Source organism: Ranitomeya imitator, chromosome 2 (genome assembly GCF_032444005.1).
Source record: "Ranitomeya imitator isolate aRanImi1 chromosome 2, aRanImi1.pri, whole genome shotgun sequence".
NCBI classification, from domain to species: domain Eukaryota; kingdom Metazoa; phylum Chordata; class Amphibia; order Anura; family Dendrobatidae; genus Ranitomeya; species Ranitomeya imitator.
The window spans coordinates 405718009-405741098 of record NC_091283.1 but is presented as its reverse complement, the minus strand read 5'-3'; the positions used below and the strand labels follow the sequence as shown (position 1 = coordinate 405741098).

The 23090-nt window shown below is 42.0% G+C and overlaps 1 protein-coding gene across 1 annotated transcript in view; it reads left to right on the top strand.

Annotated features, from left to right (window-relative positions):
• LOC138666674 (uncharacterized) overlaps window positions 1-22640 on the top strand; it is a 70944-nt gene extending 48304 nt beyond the window's left edge. Inside the window, exons 3-5 of the mRNA XM_069754862.1 lie at window positions 16391-16708; window positions 17192-17256; window positions 22409-22640. Coding sequence (XP_069610963.1) covers window positions 16391-16708; window positions 17192-17256; window positions 22409-22420 — 395 coding nt within the window. The 3' untranslated portion in view covers window positions 22421-22640. The remainder of the gene's footprint in view (window positions 1-16390; window positions 16709-17191; window positions 17257-22408) is intronic.
• Window positions 22641-23090: the final 450 nt, after the last annotated feature.

The following is a 23090-nucleotide window of genomic DNA, read 5'->3' as shown; positions in this document are numbered from 1 at the left end:
ATATTATACAGTCACCATGTGACAAGTGGGCCTGTGTACCTTCAAATGCCAGGGCTGAATTTTAGTCTCAGTCCGACCCTGAGCCCATGTATCCATTATATGTCCATTTTGCAAGCCGGCGAGAACATCTTGCCATACGGATGTCACAAGGATGTCACACGGATGCTTAGATGTGAGAAAATCGCATCCTCGCACTGCACATGGATGACATATGGATCACTGTTCAGGGAACATTTCTGAAGTTCTCATTCATGTTAAACGGACTGTTTTTATATATGTTGTGTGTGACTCCAGCCTAAAGAGAAAAATCAGACAAACTGAAAATTTTGCAGTGGTCTCTTAATTTCTCTTAATTTTTGCCAGAGCTGTATATGCAACCCTAGTCCCAACCCAAACCCTAGCACTAACTTTAGTCTTTTACCTAAGCATAGACTTAACCTAATCTAGTTAGGGTTAGAAAAAGTATGCAAAAACTTAAAATTTATTGTATAGATACTGCTTTGTTTGTTTTTACAATAAACAACAGGTTTCTGTCTCGCATATCACAAAATTACAAGCGAGAAGAAATTCAGAGGCATGAGCTGTGGGAGAGTAGAATACAGCAGTTCAAAAGAGTTAGGCTATGTGCACACGATGCGGATTTTGCTGAGGATCCACAGCGTTTCCGCAGCTGCGGATCCGCAGCAGTTTCCCATGAGTTTACAGTACAATGTAAACCTATGGGAAACCAAAAATGCTGTGCCCATGCTGCGGAAAAAGCCGCGCGGAAATGCAGCGGATTATTTTCCGCAGCATGTCAATTCTTTGTGCGGAATCCGCAGCAGTTTTCCATCTGCCCCAATAGAAAACTGCAGATGGAAAACTGCAGCGGAATCCGCAGTAGAATCCGCATTAAATCCGCAGTAAAAAACGCAGTGGTTTTCCACTGCGGATTTATCAAATCTGCTGCAGAAAAATCCGCAGTGATCCATTCTACATGTGCACATAGCCCAAGTCATCAGCTGCTGTAGGCCTGTTTCACACGTCAGTGTCTCCGGTACGTGAGGTGACAGTTTCCTCACGTACCGGAGACACTGACACACGTAGACACATATGGCAGAGAAGACCTTCGGCACTCAAAAACAAGTCCACAGTAGTTAAGGCTTTTGCAGGATAGTATTTTTATTTTTATTCACACCATTCAGCCGGTATATAGACAGACGAAAAAGATCCAACGTTTCGTCAAACTTATGCCTTTGTCAAGGAAGTCTGTATAAGCTAATCTTTAATTCATAAAGTGCGCCACTAGCCAAACGGCTAGATATTTAAGATGAGGCTGTGCTCGGTGACCGATGGTGACAGGAGGCATAAGGGGTGGAGCCGCATATTCATTACTGTAATCGGCGGCCCCACGTGACCGCATACAGGAGAAGATGTGGCCAGAACAGGAAGCAGCGCCGGCGAGGGAGCGAGCTGGGTGAGTATTTCCAGAACAGCGGGGGGGGGGGGGGGGGGGAAGGCGCACAGGGGGTGGGAGGGTGTTAGGGGCACATGGACACGGATAATTCCGCTACCGATTTTTTGATAGATCAGGCGATTCTGAACGCGGCGTTACCAAATATGTGTATGTTTAGTTTTTTTAAATTGTTTTATTTTTAATGAGGTGAAACGGGTTTTGATTTAAATTTTAACCCCTTAACCCCCAAGGGTGGTTTGCACTTTAATGACCGGGCCAATTTTTACAATTCTGACCACTGTCCCTTTATGAGGTTATAACTCTGGATAGCTTCAACGGATCCTGATGATTCTCGTGACATATTGTACTTCATGATTGTGGTAAAGTTTCTTTGATATTACCTGCATTTATTTGTGAAAAAAATGGAAATTTGGCGAAAATTTAGCAATTTTCCAACTTTGAGTTTTTACGCCCTTAAATCACAGAGATATGTCACACAAAATACTTAATAAGTAACATTTCCCACATGTCTACTTTACATCAGCACAATTTTGGAACCAAAATTTTTTTTTGTTAGGGAGTCATAAGGGTTAAAAGTTGACCAGCAATTTCTCATTTTTACAACACCATTTTTTTTTAGGGACCACATCACATCACATCACAGGGTTGTTATACAATTTGTTCTGAGTATGCTGATACCCCATATGTGGGGGTAAACCACTGTTTGGGCGCACGACAGAGCTCGGAAGGGAAGGAGCGCCATTTGACTTTTCAATGCAAAATTGACTGGAATTGAGATGGTGTTAGGGTTTGGCGGAACGCACCAAATATATATTTATAGAGTAATCAGTGCGTTCGCAACCCGGGGTCCACTGTGCAGGAGTAATACCCGCTCCTAGTAACTGACAGTACTATATGGCGGTATAAGTGAACTCTGTTACTTCACAGAATCAATAAAGACAAGAGAACGCTGTGCCCTGTTAACCTCACAGAGGAACACAGCTACCAAATAGAGCGAACAGTGGTCATGCAGTCAGAATAGCACACGCAAAACTCCTCACCGGAGGTGCCGGTATTCTAGGGGCTTATTTCAGCCAGGCCCTGAATCCACTCACACAAAACTCCTCACTGGAGATTTACTTTTATAGCGGGTTATTTAGCGGATTTTTTGTGATTGGCAGCCGTCACACACTAAAAGATGCTTTTTATTGCATAAAATAGTTTTTGCGTCTCCACAGTTTGAGAGCAATAATTTTTCAATATTTTGGTCCACAGAGTCATGTGAGGTCTTGTTTTTTTGCGGGACGAGTTACCGTTTTTATTGGTACCATTTTCGGGCAGAATGACCAAAAACCAGCTATTCATGAATTTCTTTTGGGGGAGGCATTTATACAGTTCCACGTTTGGTAACATTGATAAAGCAGTTTTATTCTTTGGGTCAGTACGATTACAGTGATACCTCATTTACATAATTTTTTATGTTTTGCCGCTTTTATACGATAAAAACTATTTTATAGAAAAAATAATTATTTTTGCATCGCTTTATTCTGAGGACAATAACTTTTAAATTTTTTCGCTGATGATGCTGTATGGTGGGTTGTTTTTTGCAGGACAAGATCACGTTTTCAGCGGTACCATGGTTATTTATATCCGTCTTTTTGATCGGGTGTTATTCCACTTTTTGTTCGGCGATATGATAATAAAGGGTTGTTTTTTGCCTAGTTTTTTTTTTTATGGTGATCACGGAAGGGGTTAACTAATGGGACAGTTTTATAGGTCAGGTCATTATGGACGCGACGATACTAAATATGTGTACTTTTATTGTTTTTGTTTTTTTTTTAGACAAAGAAATGTATTTATGGGAACAATATTTTTTTTCTTCTTTATTTAGGAATTTTTTTTTTTACATGTGTGAATATTTTTTTTTTTACCTTGCCCCAGGGGGGGCATCACATTTTATTGACAGATCGCTGATCTGACACTTTGCAGAGCACTGTGTCAGATCAGCGATCTGACAGGCACTGCAGGGACGCTTGCAAGCGCTTGTTCTGAGCAGGCGCTTGAAAGCCACATCCCTGCAGGACCCGGAAGCAGCCCCGCAGGCATATTGGATCCGGGGCCTGCAGGGAGGAGGAGGTAAGAGACCCTCGGAGCAACGCGATCGCATCGCATTTGTCATGATATGTACTTTTGCCCTGTCCTGTATTTGAATAATATGCCATTTAATGTATGTAACTGTTCTCTGGTTTCTATTAGCTGTAATTTATGTATTTTCTTGGCTGGGAGTTCACCTGTAACAATGTCTCCTTCCCCCAATACTTGCAGCCCTAAGCTCTAATGTAATTAAGCTTTGTCAACCTCACTAGTGGAGGAATAGCCATTCTTCCTCACAGCAGGTGGCTAGTCAAATGTACATATTACATAGACTGCCTGGAGCCCACCAGTCTAGAATCTTCTGGTGGACCCAACCATTGAATAGAAGGTGTAACCCCTACCCCTTCATGGGCGGATCACAGGAGCTCAGACAATCCATTCTTATTTTGAGATCAGATGTGAGTTGATCCTTGAAGGAGAAGGAGTGGGGATTCTTAGCTGAGGCAAGACCCCACGCCCATCTAGGACTGTGGAAGCGAACGGGGCGAGACTCGAGCTCGTTGTTCGTGAGATTGTTTTGGGATCCCTTGGACTAATTGTGGACTATTGCTTTGTTACCTGGCACAAGGATTATCGGGAGGTGCCCCCGAACCTGTTCCATTGGACTAATTGTGGACTCTGTAGATCTACCTGCATGTGTTGTTCCAGCGTTCTTGATAATAAATCTGTTGAATCATCCCTCGGCCTGTTGTCCCTTCTTGCTCTGCCGTACACCCTGTCACAAACTGGTGGCAAGCAGTGGGACCAGAGCAGAAGGAATGGAGGACAACGGCCCATCAACATTGAGAACCAGCACCACAGAGTACAAGAACTGGAGTTTGGGGAGCCTACAATCAAAGGCCCGGAAGTAGGAGTCCGTTTTAAAGGACTCTCCAAGGAGCAGCTTATTGAGGCTTTGGAAGGAGTTCGCCTGCAAGATGACGCTGAGGAAGGATCCTCACAGCAAATGGAGGAAAGAAAGCGGCCGGAGGTAAATACCCAAAAAAGTCAGTGGGTTATGTGGTACGAGGAGGAGTTGGCATTGCTGGGAGAAGAGGCCACCATGGACGATAAGAGGGAGGCCATTCACAGAGCTCAGGAGAGGGAGGCCATTCACAGAGCCGAGGAGAGGGAGGCCATTCACAGAGCCGAGGAGAGGGAGAGGGAGGCCATTCACAGAGCCGAGGAGAGGGAGAGGGAGGCCATTCACAGAGCCGAGGACAGAGCTCAGGAGATGGCATTGCTGGAGAGGCAGATCGCTTTGGAAGCAGCTAGAAGCTCCAGACAGACTGTAACCCCAGCACCCACCATGAGGGAACTCCCCAGAGTGTCCCGCAAAGACTTCAAGCCCTTTAATGAGGCTGCAGGCGACATTGAGGGCTTCTTGCAGGACTTTGAGCATCAGTGTCGATTAATGGAAGTCCCGGAAAGGGAGCGAGTCCGACATCTGGTGGGGCTCTTAGAGGGTGGAGCTGCAGCAGCCTATAGAGCTATGGACCCTCAGGGGAACTGTGAGTATGCGGAGATTAAACGGACTATTCTAGAACATTATGCTGTTACCCCAGACACTTACAGGACTCAGTTCCGTACTTTAGCCTGTGATGAGGAAGTGTCTTTCAAGATGTATGCCCACAGACTCAAACAAATATGTCGTCGCTGGCTGGAGGCAGAGGAGGCCTTAACCTGGGAGACCTTCCTCCAGGTTATCCTAAAAGAGCAGTTTTACTTCAAGTGCCCTGCTGAGATCCGGGAATGGGTGCATGAAAGGAGACCAGCCACTGTGGAGGAAGCTGCAGCTCTAGCTGATGAGGCTCTCACCATCAAGCCTCAGTGGAGGATTATGTTGGAGGATGGAGAGAGGCCTACTAGCTCCACAACACCGGTGGCCCCCTGTTCTTCTGTCCCCATTGTTCCCCGTTCCTCTAAGCCACCAGCTCATGCTGATACCCGTGTAAATGTGCCTCCAGTTGCTTCTACTGCGTCTTCTGGAATACAATGAGGAGAGGAAGTAGCAGAGCGCAGGTGCTATGGTTGTGGGCATCCGGGGCATCTGCAGGCCTCATGCCCAGCCAGCTCATGGAGAAGTCGTCCTCAAACCCCTACAGCACCTTCAGGTGGAAGCCGGCCTCCAGGTTCCCTTACCCCTCGCCCAAGAGGACGCCTTGGATGGAGTGAGACCCAGCACAGATGCTATCGATGTGGACAGCCAGGGCATCTGCAAGCCTCCTGCCCAGCTGTTCAAATGAGGATTAATCCTGTACCCAGTCGTATTATTAATTATGTACAGCCAAGTGCCATGGAGGACGACGTGTCACCACTACGTGAGGACTGGCCTAGTGCCTCACCCACCCATGTTGCACCACTAGGAGTTTATGGTGTGCGACCTGCAGCTATGACGACTTCTGCTCATCGAGGTAAGCACTTGCAGGAGGTCCTGCTGGATGGACAGAGACTTATTGGATTTTGTGACTCAGGGGCTTTCCTCACACTGGCTGATCCCCGAGTGGTTCGGCCTGAGGCAATCCATCGAGGACCTGGGATTGTCATTGAACTGGCTGGTGGACAATGGAGGACTATTCCCACAGCCACTGTGGATCTGAACTTTGGTTTTGGGGTCAGGCGATGTGTGGTTGGGGTGATGGGTGGTCTGCCTGCAGATGTTCTCCTGGGCAATGATGTGGGAGAGCTACGATGCCAATTCGTGGCTGCATGAAGCCACATGTAAGTTACGCTCTGCCTGTGTGTACTTAACCAGCGACCTGTAGAGGTCCCTGGTACGTACACAAATTGGGAGGGGAAGGGATTGTCATGATATGTACTTTTGCCCTGTCCTGTATTTGAATAATATGCCATGTAATGTATGTAATTGTTCTCTGGTTTCTATTAGCTGTAATTTATGTATTTTCTTGGCTGGGAGTTCACCTGTAACAATGTCTCCTTCCCCCAATACTTGCAGCCCTAAGCTCTAATGTAATTAAGCTTTGTCAACATCACTAGTGGAGGAATAGCCATTCTTCCTCACAGCAGGTGGCTAGTCAAATGTACATATTACATAGACTGCCTGGAGCCCACCAGTCTAGAATCTTCTGGTGGACCCAACCATTGAATAGAAGGTGTAACCCCTACCCCTTCATGGGCGGATCCCAGGAGCTCAGACAATCCATTCTTATTTTACATAGTAACATAGTAACATAGTTAGTAAGGCCGAAAAAAGACATTTGTCCATCCAGTTCAGCCTATATTCCATCATAATAAATCCCCAGATCTACGTCCTTCTACAGAACCTAATAATTGTATGATACAATATTGTTCTGCTCCAGGAAGACATCCAGGCCTCTCTTGAACCCCTCGACTGAGTTCGCCATCACCACCTCCTCAGGCAAGCAATTCCAGATTCTCACTGCCCTAACAGTAAAGAATCCTCTTCTATGTTGGTGGAAAAACCTTCTCTCCTCCAGACGCAAAGAATGCCCCCTTGTGCCCGTCACCTTCCTTGGTATAAACAGATCCTCAGCGAGATATTTGTATTGTCCCCTTATATACTTATACATGGTTATTAGATCGCCCCTCAGTCGTCTTTTTTCTAGACTAAATAATCCTAATTTCGCTAATCTATCTGGGTATTTATACATATTAGTCCTTAGAACCTCTATTAGAACACATTCAAACAACTGATCTTACCCACAGGCCCACAAGAATCTCATTCAGGGGACAGAATGTTTAGTTCAGAAATATAAACTTTATTAATATATTTTATAAAAACATAAAATACAAAAACTTATGCAAGTACCTCTATTCCAAAAAAGACCTTGATGTGTGCTTAGTAATTGAACCCAACATTGCATAAAAATGCTATATATGTTTTAGGTATCATATTGTATGGTGACTGCTTGAATGTGAGCTCTCTAAAGTGCAAATGTGCTAATAATTTGCGTGCTAGGGTTTAGCTGCAAAAGAACTATCATAGTGCCATGCATAAATATACAAGAACCGGTACATACCGCAACTTCTGTGGCACCTGCCTCAACAGAATATACCCATATAATGCGCACGTACTAAACTTAACAAGATGGTAAGTGTAGAGCACAGAAAAGCATATTCACCTCACTACAGCACGCTCAAGGAAACCCATCTTGTTAAGTTTAGTACGTGCGCATTATATGGGTATATTCTGTTGAGGCAGGTGCCACAGAAGTTGCGGTATGTACCGGTTCTTGTATATTTATGCATGGCACTATGATAGTTCTTTTGCAGCTAAACCCTAGCACGCAAATTATTAGCACATTTGCACTTTAGAGAGCTCACATTCAAGCAGTCACCATACAATATGATACCTAAAACATATATAGCATTTTTATGCAATGTTGGGTTCAATTACTAAGCACACATCAAGGTCTTTTTTGGAATAGAGGTACTTGCATAAGTTTTTGTATTTTATGTTTTTATAAAATATATTAATAAAGTTTATATTTCTGAACTAAACATTCTGTCCCCTGAATGAGATTCTTGTGGGCCTGTGGGTAAGATCTATCTGGGTATTGTAGTTCTCCCATCCCCTTTATTAATTTTGTTGCCCTCCTTTGTACTCTCTCTAGTTCCATTATATCCTTCCTGAGCACCGGTGCCCAAAACTGGACACAGTACTCCATGTGCGGTCTAACTAGGGATTTGTACAGAGGCAGTATAATGCTCTCATCATGTGTATCCAGACCTCTTTTAATGCACCCCATGATCCTGTTTGCCTTGGCAGCTGCTGCCTGGCACTGGCTGCTCCAGGTAAGTTTATCATTAACTAGGATCCCCAAGTCCTTCTCCCTGTCAGATTTACCCAGTGGTTTCCCGTTCAGTGTGTAATGGTGATATTGATTCCCTCTTCCCATGTGTATAACCTTACATTTATCATTGTTAAACCTCATCTGCCACCTTTCAGCCCAAGTTTCCAACTTATCCAGATCCATCTGTAGCAGAATACTATCTTCTCTTGTATTAACTGCTTTACATAGTTTTGTATCATCTGCAAATATCGATATTTTACTGTGTAAACCTTCTACCAGATCATTAATGAATATGTTGAAGAGAACAGGTCCCAATACTGACCCCTGCGGTACCCCACTGGTCACAGCGACCCAGTTAGAGACTATACCATTTATAACCACCCTCTGCTTTCTATCACTAAGCCAGTTACTAACCCATTTACACACATTTTCCCCCAGACCAAGCATTCTCATTTTGTGTACCAACCTCTTGTGCGGCACGGTATCAAACGCTTTGGAAAAATCGAGATATACCACGTCCAATGACTCACCGTGGTCCAGTCTATAGCTTACCTCTTCATAAAAACTGATTAGATTGGTTTGACAGGAGCGATTTCTCATAAACCCATGCTGATATGGAGTTAAACAGTTATTCTCATTGAGATAATCCAGAATAACATCCCTCAGAAACCCTTCAAATATTTTACCAACAATAGAGGTTAGACTTACTGGCCTATAATTTCCAGGTTCACTTTTAGAGCCCTTTTTGAATATTGGCACCACATTTGCTATGCGCCAGTCCTGCGGAACAGACCCTGTCGCTATAGAGTCACTAAAAATAAGAAATAATGGTTTATCTATTACATTACTTAGTTCTCTTAGTACTCGTGGGTGTATGCCATCCGGACCCGGAGATTTATCTATTTTAATCTTATTTAGCCGGTTTCGCACCTCTTCTTGGGTTAGATTGGTGACCCTTATTATAGGGTTTTCATTGTTTCTTGGGATTTCACCTAGCATTTCATTTTCCACCGTGAATACCGTGGAGAAGAAGGTGTTTAATATGTTAGCTTTTTCCTCGTCATCTACAACCATTCTTTCCTCACTATTTTTTAAGGGGCCTACATTTTCAGTTTTTATTCTTTTACTATTGATATAGTTGAAGAACAGTTTGGGATTAGTTTTACTCTCCTTAGCAATGTGCTTCTCTGTTTCCTTTTTGGCAGCTTTAATTAGTTTTTTAGATAAAGTATTTTTCTCCCTATAGTTTTTTAGAGCTTCAATGGTGCCATCCTGCTTTAGTAGTGCAAATGCTTTCTTTTTACTGTTAATTGCCTGTCTTACTTCTTTGTTTAGCCACATTGGGTTTTTCCTATTTCTAGTCCTTTTATTCCCACAAGGTATAAACCGCTTACACTGCCTATTTAGGATGTTCTTAAACATTTCCCATTTATTATCTGTATTCTCATTTCTGAGGATATTGTCCCAGTCTACCAGATTAAGGGCATCTCTAAGCTGTTCAAACTTTGCCTTCCTAAAGTTCAATGTTTTTGTGACTCCCTGACAAGTCCCCCTAGTGAAAGACAGGTGAAATTGCACAATATTGTGGTCGCTATTTCCTAAATGCCCAACCACCTGCAGATTTGTTATTCTGTCAGGTCTATTAGATAGTATTAGGTCTAAAAGTGCTGCTCCTCTGGTTGGATTCTGCACCAATTGTGATATTTCTGCTTCTAGTTCTTCCATCTTGTTTGTCAGGCTTCTGGCGTTTGCGAGCATGCAGTTTAGAGGATTTTGTTTTGTTCCAATCTCCTCACTGTGGATTGTTTTAGAAATGTTCTTACCTCCCTTCTGAGTATGTTTTCCTGGGTCGTCTTTGTTCGAGTCTAATGTTTTTCTTCCCGTCCCCCCTTCTTCTAGTTTAACGCCCTCCTGATGAGTGTAGCGAGTCTTCTGGCGAATGTGTGTTTCCCAGGTTTGTTGAGGTGTAGTCCGTCTCTGGCGAGGAGTCCATCATACCAGTAATTCACACCGTGGTCCAGGAATCCAAATCCTTGTTGTCTGCACCATCGTCTTAGCCAGTTGTTTGCATCAAGGATCCTGTTCCATCTCCTGGTGCCATGCCCATCTACTGGAAGGATAGAAGAAAAAACTACCTGTGCATCCAGTTCTTTTACTTTCTTCCCCAACTCTTCAAAGTCCTTGCAGATTGTCGGTAGGTCCTTCCTTGCCGTGTCATTGGTGCCAACATGTATCAGAAGAAATGGGTGGACGTCCTTGGAGCTGAAGAGCTTTGGTATCCTATCGGTCACATCCTTGATCATCGCACCTGGAAGGCAGCATACTTCTCTTGCAGTTATGTCCGGTCTGCAGATGGCTGCTTCTGTGCCTCTCAGTAGTGAGTCTCCCACCACCACCACTCTTCGTTGCTTCTTGGCTGTACTTTTTGCTGTCACTTGTTGCTGTGTGCCCTTTTCTTTTTTGCTTGCTGGTATTGCTTCATTCTTAGGTGTGCCATCTTCATCCTCTACAAAGATTTCATATCGGTTCTTCAGTTGTGTGGTTGGTGATTTCTCCATGGTCTTCTTGCTTCTTTTGGTCACATGCTTCCACTCATCTGCTTTTGGAGGTTCTCTGACACTTTTTGCACCTTCTGTGACCAGTTTGAGACCAGATGTGAGTTGATCCTTGAAGGAGAAGGAGTGGGGATTCTTAGCTGAGGCAAGACCCCACGCCCATCTAGGACTGTGGAAGCGAACGGGGCGAGACTTGAGCTGAGGACATATCTCGTCGTTCGTGAGATTATTTTGGGATCCCTTGGACTAATTGTGGACTATTGCTTTGTTACCTGGCACAAGGATTATCGGGAGGTGCCCCCGAACCTGTTCCATTGGACTAATTGTGGACTCTGTAGATCTACCTGCATGTGTTGTTCCAGCGTTCTTGATAATAAATCTGTTGAATCATCCCTCGGCCTGTTGTCCCTTCTTGCTCTGCCGTACACCCCGTCACAGCGTTGCTTCGAGGGTCTCAGGGAAGCATGCGGGGAGCCCCCTCCCTGCGCGATGCATCCCTATACCGCCGGAACACTGCGATCTTTCATCGCAGTGTGCTGGGGATTAGTCTGCCAGGAGCGGTCCGTGACCGCTCCTGGCACATAGTGCCGGATGTCAGCTGCGATAGTGAGCTGATAGCCGGTGGCGATCAACCGCGCTCCCCCCGTGAGTGCGGCCGATCGCATATGACGTACTATCCCGTCACTGGGAATCAAGTCCCAGGTCACCTCGATGGGATAGTACGTCATATGGGATTAAGGGGTTAATTTTTTTTTTTTTTTTAAATATTTTTAAAAACATTTTTTTACTTTTTGCATGCTTCAATAGTTTCTATGGGAGACTAGAAGCTGCAGTACTTTGATCGACTCTGCTACATACAGGAGATGATCAGATCACCTGCATGTAGCAGAATTGCTCACTTGCTATGAGCGCTGACTACCAGATGGCACTTATAGCAATCTGGCAATGACAACCATAGTAACATAGTAACATAGTAACATAGTTAGTAAGGCCGAAAAAAGACAAGCAATTCCATAGAAAACCATAGAAGTCTGCTGGAGATCTCTGGTTGTCATGCCGACCCATCAGTGATCCGTGATCATGTGACAGGGTCACTGATGGGCAGGATTTATGATGCGCTTCTGGTAACTGAGCACATAGCAGCTCATTTGACATGTGCCCAGAAAGGTGTAGGCTCCGGCAGGTGGAGTTCGACATGGGCGTATTATTATGCCCAACATTGGACAGGGGTTAACCATTTAGCTCACTAGCTGCAGGTAGGTATTCATTGACCCCTGTGCAGCTCCAAGAAGAAACAGCAGTGTTCTGGCAAATTAAAATTTATACCTCCATAGAAAACAGTGCCTGGGGCAACCGTCCCTCCGGCCACCTCCAAGCTATACCACTGAGTGCTGCAAATACTATTTACCAAAAAATGGAGTTATCTTCAATCCTGTCTTAAAAGGGTTGTTCAATACTAGTACAACCCTTTCTCAATCTGAATGTTTGCTCCAGTTATAATAAAAACACCTATACTCACCTCCTCGGCTGGTGCCTTTTGGGCGGTAATGGCGTTTGTGTTCCCGGGGTTCACGTGAGGTTGTTACATCACGTGTCGGCTTCGCTGTCCCCGTCTTTAGACCAAGTAATCAACAGGAAGTCAAAGCTGCTCACTTCCTCTTGAATACTCAGATGCCTGAAGGTGTGGACAGTGAAGCTAGTGCTGATTGCCCTCAAGGCTGACATGACATAAAAACCACCCATGAGCCTCAGGAATGTGAGTCCCGACACCGCTGGAATGCCGTAAGTGAATATATATGTTTTAATTGTAATTAAGGCAGACATTAAGATTGAGAAGGATTTGTCCTAGTGGTGGAAAACCTTTAAGAAGATGTCAGCTGCATACTACCATGCCACTGCAACCATCTCCTGCTTTATGGCTTTGGCATCACAATACCCTTAATGGCATGGTTGTTTCCTGGAATAAGGTGTTAAAGAATTGCACTATTTCCTTGAATGTAAAGTGTTAAAGATTAAGACATTTCTTGAATATACTTGCACAAGGTAGTACAAAAGGAATTAGGGCTGGCCCCTCTCTGGATAAACATTTGAAGCAACACTAAGGAGGATTTGTTATTTCCAAGGAATTTAACTCTGCTGGCTATGACCGGTCAACAGTGAAGAAACCTTATTAGTCAATTCTTTAAATTATACATACATGAGATCAATCTTTTGTAATATTATTAACTTTCTGATTTTAATAGCTGCACAATAAGGAGTTAAACATATTTTGCTTAGAAGAAACTGGTAATAAACAAAAATATAAAAAATATTTTTTGTCCTGAAAAAAAAAAAAGTTATATAAACAAAAAGGAACACATAGTTTTGAAAAATTAATCAAATGTTAAAAAAAGTTTTTAAATACATCAGCACTTCTGTAACTATACCAGTTTATAACGTGATTTTTGTTTTGGTGGCAAACAACCACAAGTTTTTCAGCAGCCCCCCAAAAACTGTTAAAATTAAGGATATGTGCACACATTGCGGATTTTGATGCGTTTTCGAACGAGCGGAATTGCATCAAATCCGCAGTGCCAAGAAGAGTGGGCAACTTTACCATCTGAGAAAAAATAAAGCTTATCAACAACTACCACAAAATGCTTCAATCTGTCATTGATGTTAGAGAGGGCAATACACGGTATTGAGAAATGGGGTGTGTCAACTTTTGATCAGGGTCATTTGGATGTTTTGGGTTGTCATTATAACTTAAAAAGAGAAAACACAGTAGTTTGATATTAAATGGCTTCACCCAACCACTAACCATAAGTTTTGGTGTTCTCATTCTGCGGGGGTATGTAAACTTTTGAGCTCAACTGTATATACTTCTCTGGCAAAAATTAACAGACCACTGCAAAATGTTCAGTTTGTTTGATTTTTCTCTTTATAGGTATGTTTTTGAGTAAAATGTAAATTGTTATTTTAGTCTATAAACTTCTGACAACATGTCTCTGAATTTCCAAACAATACATTTTGTATTTTTTTTCTGACAAAGAAAAATGGTCAAAATAAAAAAAAAAACAGTGCTTTCAGGCCTTAAATAATGCAAAGAAGACAAGTTCATAATTAGTGATGAGCGAGTGTACTTGTTGCTCTGGTTTTCTCGAGCATGCTCGGGTGACCTCCGAGTATTTGTTAGTGTTCGGAGATTTAATTTTCATCACGGCAGCTGAATGATTTACAGCTAGTAGCCAGGCTGAGTACATGTGGGGGTTGCCTGGTTGCTAGGGAATCCCCACATGTAATCAAGCTAGCTAATAGCTGTAAATTATGCTGCTGAGGCGATGAAAACTTAATCTCAGAGCAGTCATAAATACTCGGAGACCACCCGAGCAATGAGTACACTCGCTCATCACTATTCATAATCATTTAGAAACAACAATACTAATGTTTTAACTCAGGAAGAGTTCAGAAATCAATATTTTGTGGAATAACCATGATTGTTAATCACCGCTTTCATGCATCTTGGCATGCTTTCCACCAGTCTTTCACTCTGCTTCTGGCACAAAAATGTAAGCAGTTCTGCTTTGTTTGTTGGCTTGTGACTATCCATCATCCTCTTGATTACATTCCAGAGGTTTTCAATGGGGTTCAGGTCTGGAGCTTGGGCTGCCCGTGACAGGGATTTGATGTGGTGGTCTCTTAATGTTTGCCAGAGCTGTAGAACTTAGAATGATGCAGCTGGTCAATTTTTAACCCCTTTCTGACGGGATAGTACGTCCGAGGTCATATCCCCTGCTTTGATACGGGCTCCGGCGGTGAGCCCTCATCAAAGCCGGGACATATCAGCTGTTTTGTACAGCTGACATATGCCCGCAATAGCGGCTAGTGGAATCGCGATCCACTCGCCGCTATTAACTAGTTAAATGCCGCTGTCAATTGCTGACAGCGGCATTTAACTAGCGCTTCTGGCCATCATGCCAGAAATGCGCGCATCACTGATCCCCGTCACGTGACTGGGGGTCAGCATTGCGTCGGCATGACAACCAGAGATCTATTGAAGACCTCTATGGTTGTTGATACTGGTGCTCGGCGCTCATAGCAATGCAGTAATTCAGCCGCATAGATCCCTCCTTTGTAGCAGAGTTGATCGAGCCGATCGAGTTGTGCCAGCTTCTAGCCTCCCATGGAGGCTATTGAAGCATGGCAAAAGTAAAAAAAAAATGTTTTACAAAATATGAAAAACATATAAAGGTTTAAATCACTCCCCTTTTGTCCCATTCAAAATAAAACAATAATAAAAAAATCAAATATACACATATTTGGTATCGCCACATTCAGAATCACCCGATCTATCAATAAAAAAAGGATTAACCTGATCGCTAAACGGCATAGCGAGAAAAAAATTCGAAACGCCAAAATTAAGTTTTTTTGGTCGCCACAACATTGCATTAAAATGCAATAACAGGCGATCAAAAGGATGTATCTGCACCAAAATGGTATAATTAAAAATGTCAGCTTGGCGTGCAAAAAATAAGCCCTCACCAAAACTCAGATCATGAGTGCGCAATTTTTTAAATAACCTAGACATGTTTGGTGTCTATGAACTTGTAATGACCTGGAGAATCATAATGGCAGGTCAGTTTTAGCATTTAGTGAATCTAGCAAAAAAGCCAAGCAAACAACAAGTGTGGGATTGCACTTTTTTTGCAATTTCACCGCACTTGGAATTTACATGACATGCAAACCCAATGGTGTCATTCAAAAGTACAACTTGTCCCGCATAAAAATAAGCCCTCACATGGGCATATTGATCTACAAATAAAAATGTTATGGCTCTGGGAAGGAGGGGAGCGAAAAACGAAAATGCAAAACCGAAGGGATTAATCATGTGATGTCATAGGCCTAATGGAAAACAGAAGAATTAACTTGGTAAAAGGGCAAAATAAGCAATTGTAAGCACATAGTGCCATATTATATGATGATTGCAATATATTAAGAGAATACAAGCTTTGTTCGGAGGAAGGTTTCTTTAATCACAATCTCATCAACAGTGTTGAGAGGAGGACCATGGACATGTGTTTACTACTGGTTTTGGGTTCCCTTACATTTTTTTTTACACCAACCTTAATTCATCCCATGAGGAAAGTAACTTGAAAAGTATGGGTCTCATGGTAAACTTGTGACAGATTGCGCACAATTTGGGGCTGCACATAGGAAGAGGGATGACCCAGAAAAAGGAAATAGAGCACCAGCTAAAAAAAATTCTCAATTGATTTTCCCAATCTATTGGTATTTTAATAATCAGACATGAAGTGGGATAGTAAATTTTTGGTGGACTACTAGATCTCCAAGGTCATAGAGGCCACAGTAGACTTTTCCTATGTGTCGTCTCTATTATACAGCCATGAGTAGAGTAGTTTGACTGGTATGGACCTTGAGATGGATTAGATATATCTTGATCAACTTTTAATGACATTCACTTTTTTTTAACATGATTTCTGTTTCCCCTGTAGAAATTAACCAGAAACCGGATAAGATAAATAATGTGCCCCTAAGAAGTCAAGTCGAATTCACCTGCACCACTCAAGGCACGTGTGATGTTGACTTCATATCTATAGAAATAAGCAAAAACCTGCCACCGTTGATGAAGCGGAACTCCACTAACTACATCATTGAAAATCCAGACATCACTTTTAAAGGAACTTTAACCGATTACACAATTGAAATGAAAGTCAACGATTCAAATGATTACTACTGTGTGGCGAGAGCAAAAAAAGATGGCATTTCAACCCGTTTTCAATCCAAAGGAACCCAAATAATTGTTGCAAATGGTAATTTTGATCTATATTAATATTTTTGCACATAAATTTTGATGCCTTTCAAAAACTGGACATTGTGTTTTAGTCTACAAGGGAAAAAATTGTCCTAACCTTTCACTATAGGTGGAATTAACCAACAATCTGATGCGCATGTCCAGCCTATGATTGTGCTTCTGAGCACTGGGCATGCTGGATGCTAGTACTAAGCAAAACCATTAGCTGGACCCGGATTGAGCGGTCACGGTAGCCCGTGGCTGCTAGACATGAGCATTGCGAGCATCCTACTTCCTACAGGATCTCTAGTGCCTCTTCTGATGAGTACACACCATGGTGTTATTACATTGGGTCAGGGGGCCCTACTCATCAGAAGTCGTACTGTGGATGCAACAGGTAGTAGGAGTCTTGTAGTGCTTTAGTCCAGCAGCTAAAGGCTACCAACTGCGGGCACTTGACATTTTTTTACTTGACTGTTATTCATACTTTTTTATTTTGCAGCTGCTGCAATGACCGTCTCTATGCTGCTTCTCTTCTTAACTCTTCTATCGCTGGTCTGTATCCATGTAAGTAGAGATATTATATGTTATAACACAATAGAAGATGATATTTGAGAATGTCTGGGGGAAAAACTTGGACATTCTCACTCCACAACAACAATGTAAATTATACTTATCGAATCGTATCTTATCGCCATCTTTCTCCCGATGAGAAAAATATAAAAAAAAGTATCACTTAAGACAGGATCTAACTGAAGAAGCCTCCCCCATGTCTGCCATGCATATCTATGAAGCCTAGCCTGTGTCTAAGTTTCATAGGAAATCTGTAATGTTAGAATATAATTCAATATCACTGTATTGCAGTGTACGGTACAAGCGATCTAAGGCTCAATTTCCAAAGGGGGACTAATAAAAAAAGTTATATCTATAATGCTCAGTATAAATGAGTACACCTCCTTTGAAAAGTAAGATTTAAATCAATATCTCATTGAATACAAGAACAAATTCCTAAATTTTGACAAGACTGAGATGCATAGAGCATTTTTTAACCCATAACATGAAAGTAAGGTTAATAATGTAACTTGTTACAATTTTTTTAGTTTTACTCAAATAATTGATGCAAAACATAGATACAACCCACATCAAAAATTACTACATCTAGTTTTTTGTATGACCACCAAGATTTATAAGGACAGCATCAAGTGTTATAGGCCTGAAATGAACTAGTTGGTGGCATATTGCAACATCACTCTTTTTCCATTCTTCCCATTCTTCAAGAACGAACTTTTTAGAGTCTGGATGGAGAGAGATGACAACTTGTCTCTTCAGAATTCCCCATACGTGTTCGGTTGGGTATTAAACCATTGACTATTGGGTATAAATAAAAGTAGAATTTTCTTCTATTAGGCTTTAATCATCCCTAGATAATTGTGAAATGACAGCCTGAGGTTTAACAAAAGTCAAAGACATGACCCGTGAGAATGCCTATTAGAAGACCCCGTGTTGGACTATACAGAAATTCCAGAAATTCCAATACAGTAGTTAAATAATGCTGCTAAACGTCATAAATGTAAGGTAAAATAGGACCAATCTCTTAAACCATCTCTTGAGAGGGAGCCTTTAACAGTCATATTGGGCATAGAAATATACCTTCATTATAAATTGTAAAAGAGCTAGCACTCCATTCCAACCCTTTGCTCTCCGACCCCACGCTGTGATGTAGCTACGTCCTGTGGAGTGATCAGTGGGAAAAGTTAATAACAGAGTGTAATGATTATAAGTCCTTCCTGTCTACAAAGAACTACACAGAGCGAGGGCTTAGCTGGGACAGAGCCGAATACCAGATATGAATATTGGGTTTATTGTGACAGGTGTAGATTCTATAGTTATGGTAGACATATTTTCCGTATGGCGGCGCAATTTGCAACGCAATGCATTCACTTGCATCGCTGTGTGGTTAGCCCATCATCCATGAATTCATGTTGGTCAGATGAATAAAGTTGTATATGCCACGCCTCATAAGTATAGAAAGCTAAAATGATGATCAGAAATATGGCATTAATATCTCCCGCCTGGGACCTCTAGTGGGACAAATATCTTTCAGATCAGTGATCTTCTAATTTTTGGTGCCTGGGGTCTCATGAGGCCACACATCACCAGTAACAAGTGACTAATTGGCCTGTAATAAATGATTTGTGATGGCAGCTTGTTTTTTTTTTTTATTATTGTGACGCTAGGTAGGGACTGTGCAGAGGTATATATACCCATGTGTCAAAATCGGATGTGTATATGCTATACATTCACTGGGAAGCTCTAAATAAACTGCCTAGTAGTAATAGTAGGCATTGCCTCGTTCATCAATCATCAGTAAATGGTGTGATTGTCAGGACTTTGAGTATCTTTGTGATCTCCCTGACGAATTGGAGGCAGCAGTGTGCTGTTTTCTGACAAAGAAAAATATACTACATTATTTTTCATTATATTCAAAAACCTAAAAAACAATGAGTACTATTTGTTTTATTTTTTTCCATTAAACAATTATAATCTTAAAAAAACACATATTGTATATCCGTACCTCCAAAAGTGTACCAATCTATAAAATGATTTTAGTTACCATAACAGCGTCTTTTTTTTCTTGCAGTCCCTTACAAAAAATATCTAAAAATTCAGTGCAAACTTTAATGTAAACCAGTAGATGAAAACACTTTCTCATTGAGATTTCCTTCATTCTTGCAGCTTTGGTCATCTAAAAGAAATGCCAAAAAGGAAGCTTAGAAAAATAACCATAACATTCCCAGATAGGAAGTGTAGAATAAATTCCATTCATAATCAGCCCTTATTTATGGAGAAAGCCACTCTTCTCAATGAATGAACTTCTGTATTTATGAAATAGCTTCAAAAACAGCATTGGACATTTAGTGGTAGAAATACAAATTTTTGTAAAGCAATTCACACACACATCATATTCATAAAAAAAAATAATATGGATGGGGAGATGGGTAAATATATTAAATATTACAACATAATATTTAATATACAGTACAGACCAAAAGTTTGGACACACCTTCTCATTTAAAGATTTTTCTGTGTTAAGGACTGGCGGAATACACCAAGTACAAGATGAAATGGAACTAGGTGCGTTCGCAGTCCGAGGTCCACCGTGCAGGTAAAAACCCTGCTGCTAGTAAGACGGACTATATGGCGGTACTATAAGTATACACGCACGGGTTAACTTCACCCTGCGTGAAGGAAGCGATCCTGTTGCGTCACAGGACCGCGGTACCGCACATAGAGCGCGAGCAAGAAGTCAGCGAACTCAACCCCAACTAGGATTGAAGTCCGATTAGACACTTGCTGGCACAACACCGCAACTGGGTGTGTAAGGAAACTAAATAATAATATAAAGGCACAAGAGTGCGTGCGGTGCCGCACTGACGGACGCCACTAACCACCCAGGCTTGGGTCAGGAAAGCGCAGAGCAAGCAACTGGTAGCTGTAATGTGTGTTACGTGCTGTTGGATAAGTCGGGCGCTAGATAGCAAACATACACCTTCCGCGAACAATCATTCAATAGGGAGGGTTATTTAAAGAGCGACTTTCACTCACAACACACACACATATTTACAAGACAATACTAGCGCATGGCCGTGCGGTCATGCGCAGTTTATATAGCTGCAGCACAGGAAACAGCTACAGAAGTTTTGCCCTTTCAGGACCTGCCAAAAGGACCAATGGGATGTGCTGCAGTACCTGAGCATGTGACCCTCGATCTCCAACGGGAGATCCTGCCCTGGGCATGCTCAGACAGAGAAAAGCAGGACTTAGATCCAGAAACGTCCACTCACCGCTGCCCAGCACTGGCTTCAATGGCAGAAGCAGGAAAAGCAGCAGTAACTCTTCGCACAGAGTCAGACTGAGCGAGATGCTGGGATCGACGTCCCTGCTGAGCAGACTCCACTGCGGCTGGAGAAGAATGGGAGACCGCAGCGGAGACGGATCGAGATTCCCCCTGTGCAGCAGAGGAAGCTCGACTCCTAACATTTCTGTATTTTCATGACTATGAAAATGTACATTCACACTGAAGACATCAAAACTTTGAATTAACACATGTGGAATTATATACTTAACAAAAAAGTGTGAAACAACTGAAATTTTGTCTTATATTCTTGGTTCTTCAAAGTAGCCACCTTTTGGTTTGATGACTGCTTTGCACACTCTTGGCATTCTCTTTATGAGCTTCAAGAGGTAGTCACCGGGAATGGTCTTCCAACAATCTTGAAGGAGTTCCCAGAGATGCTGAGCACTTGTTGTTTTTTTGCCTTCACTCTGCGGTCCAGCTCAGCCCAAACCATGTCGATTGGGTTCAGGTCTGGTGACTGTGGAGGCCAGGTCATCTGGTGTAGCACCCCATCACTATCCTTCTTGGTGAAATAGCACTTTCACAGCCTGGAGGTGTGCTTAGGGTCATTGTCCTGTGGAAAAATAAATGATGATCTAACTAAACGCAAACCGGATGAAATAGCATGCCGCTGCAAGATGCCATGGTAGCCATGCTGATTCAGTATTACTTCAATTTTGAATAAATCCCCAACAGTGTCACCAGCAAAGCACCCCCACACCATCACACCTCCTCCTCCAAGATTCATGGTGGGAACCAGGCATGTAGATTCCATCCGTTCACCTTTTCAGCGTCGCACAAATACATGGTGGTTGGAACCAAAGATCTCAAATTTGGACTCATCAGACCAAAGCACAGATTTCCACTGGTCTAATGTCCTTTCCTTGTGTTCATTAGCCCAAACAAGTCTTTTCTGCTTGTTGCCTGTCCTTAGCAGTGGTTTCCTAGCAGCTATTTTACCATCAGGGCCTGCTGCAGAAAGTCTCCTCTTAACAGTTGTTGTAGAGATGTGTCTGCTGCTAGAACTCTGTGTGGCATTGACCTGATCTCTAATCTGAACTGCTGTTAACCTGCGATTTCTGAGGCTGGTGACTCGGATAAACTTATCCTCAGAAGCAGAGGTGACTCTTGGTCTTCCTTTCCTTGGGCAGTCCTCATGTGAGACAGTTTCTTTGTATCGCTTGATGGTTTTTGCCACTGCACTTAGGGACATTTTCAAAGTTTGCCCAATTTTTTGGACTGACTGACCTTCATTTCTTAAAGTAAAGATGGCCACTCATTTTTCTTTACTTAGCTGCTTTTTTCTTGCCATAATACAAATTCTAACAGTCTATTCAGTAGGACTATCAGCTGTGTATCCACCTGACTTCTGCACAACACAACTGATAGTCCCAAACCCATTTATAAGGCAAGAAATCCTACTTATTAAACCTGACAGGGCACACCTGTGAAGTGAAAACCATTCCCGGTGACTACATCTTGAAGCTCATCAAGGGAATGTCAAGAATGTGCAAAGCAGTCATCAAAGCAAAAGGTGGCTACTTTGAAAAACCTAGAATATAAGACATAATTTCAGTTGTTTCACACTTTTTTGTTAAATATATAATTCCACATGTGTTAATTCATAGTTTTGATGCCTTCAGTGTGAATGTACAATTTTCATAGTCATGAAAATACCGAAAAATTTTTAAATGAGAAGGTGTGTCCAAACTTTTGGTCTGTACTGTAAAATATATACTTTATATATTTTTTTCATATATACAAAAATCATTAGTTTTCACTTTTCATCCTTATGATACTTATATATTTATTCTTTTCTAGGTTGGAATATGATTTACATCCCGATCTTAGCATACTGATGATCCGAAGTCTCAAAGTCTTTAAGGATTGTAATTTCTTTGTTCAACTAATTAAAGTCTTTACTAACAAATTTAGCAAAATGTTTTAATTTTTTTTGGGGGGGGAGTTGTTGCTTTTTTATTTTATTGATTTTCATTTTTTATTATTTACTGAAAATAAAAGGCATAATAGGCCTCTTGACTTTTGTGTGAAAGTGAAGTGAGCATGCTCATTTTTATGTGCAGTGGCACAATGGAGAGAGGGTGGAGGAGAGAGAAGGAGCTTCCTTATTGCCTCTATCAAATGTCAATATTGTGAACATTCCAGTCTGAGCTTTAGGACCACATCTCCTGGCCTCCAGGACCATTGTGACCTGAGCTTGTAATGACCTGGAGAATCATAATGGAAGGTCAGTTTTAGCATTTAGTGAACATTGTATTAAAAAAACAGTTGTGGGATTGCATTTTTTTAAACTTTTTTTTACAATTTCACCGCACTTGAATTTTTTTTCCCGTTTTCCAGTACAAGATATGGTAAAACCAATGGCGTAATTAAAAAGTACAACTCGTTTTGCAAAACACAAGCCTTCACATGGCCATATTAACCGAAAAATAAAAAAGTTATGGCTCTGGGAAGCAGGGGAGCAAAAAACAAATGCAAAAAC